Source organism: Mesitornis unicolor, unplaced genomic scaffold (genome assembly GCF_000695765.1).
Source record: "Mesitornis unicolor isolate BGI_N332 unplaced genomic scaffold, ASM69576v1 scaffold23793, whole genome shotgun sequence".
In the NCBI taxonomy this organism is placed as follows: Eukaryota; Metazoa; Chordata; class Aves; order Mesitornithiformes; family Mesitornithidae; genus Mesitornis; species Mesitornis unicolor.
Window position 1 is genome coordinate 3,372 of NW_010172926.1, and position 956 is coordinate 4,327.

General features: G+C 63.7%; 1 protein-coding gene across 1 annotated transcript in view; it reads right to left on the reverse strand.

The window, feature by feature from the left end:
- LOC104537621 (avidin-like) overlaps positions 1 to 643 on the reverse strand; it is a 1,216-nt gene extending 573 nt beyond the window's left edge. Inside the window, 3 exon segments of the mRNA XM_010180559.1 lie at positions 110 to 224; positions 226 to 330; positions 572 to 643. Of these exon segments, the coding sequence (XP_010178861.1) occupies positions 110 to 224; positions 226 to 330; positions 572 to 643 (292 nt within the window).
- Positions 644 to 956: the final 313 nt, after the last annotated feature.

Consider the following 956-nt stretch of genomic DNA (forward strand, 5'->3'; position numbering starts at 1 on the left):
TCTCTGGGTGCCCCAGGGGGCATGGGAGGACTGGGAGGGAAGCACCCCACTCACAGCACATGCAGGGGATTGCTGACTGTTCTGGGATGCCGTGCAAGCATTGCTGTACCTGTAAACTGCCACTGCACAGTGAAGCCGAAGGTGGGCTGCCCCTTGGTGCCAGGGTGCTGCTGGACCCCTTGCAGGGGTGACACCAGGATCCTCTTGTTGGTGGCTGTTACGGCAGGGTGGGGGGGTGTGGTAGGAGCCCGAGAAAGTCCCAGCCACATCCAGGACTGAGAGGGTCATGTTGGAGCCCAGCTCATTCTTCCACAGGCCCTGTAGGTTGCACTGGGGACAGGGGTTGTGACAGTGACTTGGGCAGTGCTAAGGCATGGCCCCCACCCCAGCCTGCCTGGGCAGAGGGACACATGTCCCACATATCTGGGGCTGGCACGGCCCCTCTGCACAGCTGCTGGGACCAGTGGCACAGGCATGTGCACAGCATGGCACAGCACATTACGGCACAGCACAACATAGCACAGCAGACCCCATCAGTCCCCAGCTGGGTGCTGCCCCAGGCTGCCCTTACCTTCCTGGCAGCAGAAGTGTGGGGGCTGAGCAGGGCCAGGACAAGCAGGAGGCAGCAGCTGAGGTTCCCCATGGTGGCAGCGGTGACCGTGGTGGCAGTGCACAATGCCCAGGTTCTGCCTGTGCTGCTGTACTGCGCCTGCTCGGCCCCTTTTGTAGTGAAGGGGGCTGTGGCCAGGCAGTGGCCGCCCATGCTGGGACTCCTGCCCACAGCTGAGGTTCCCGAGGGTGCGAGCGGTGACCGTGGTGGCAGTGCACAATGCCCAGGTTCTGCCTGTGCTGCTGTACTGCGCCTGCTCGGCCCCTTTTGTAGTGAAGGGGGCTGTGGCCAGGCAGTGGCCGCCCATGCTGGGCCTCCTGCCAAGGGCCACCCTGGTGAGAGATGG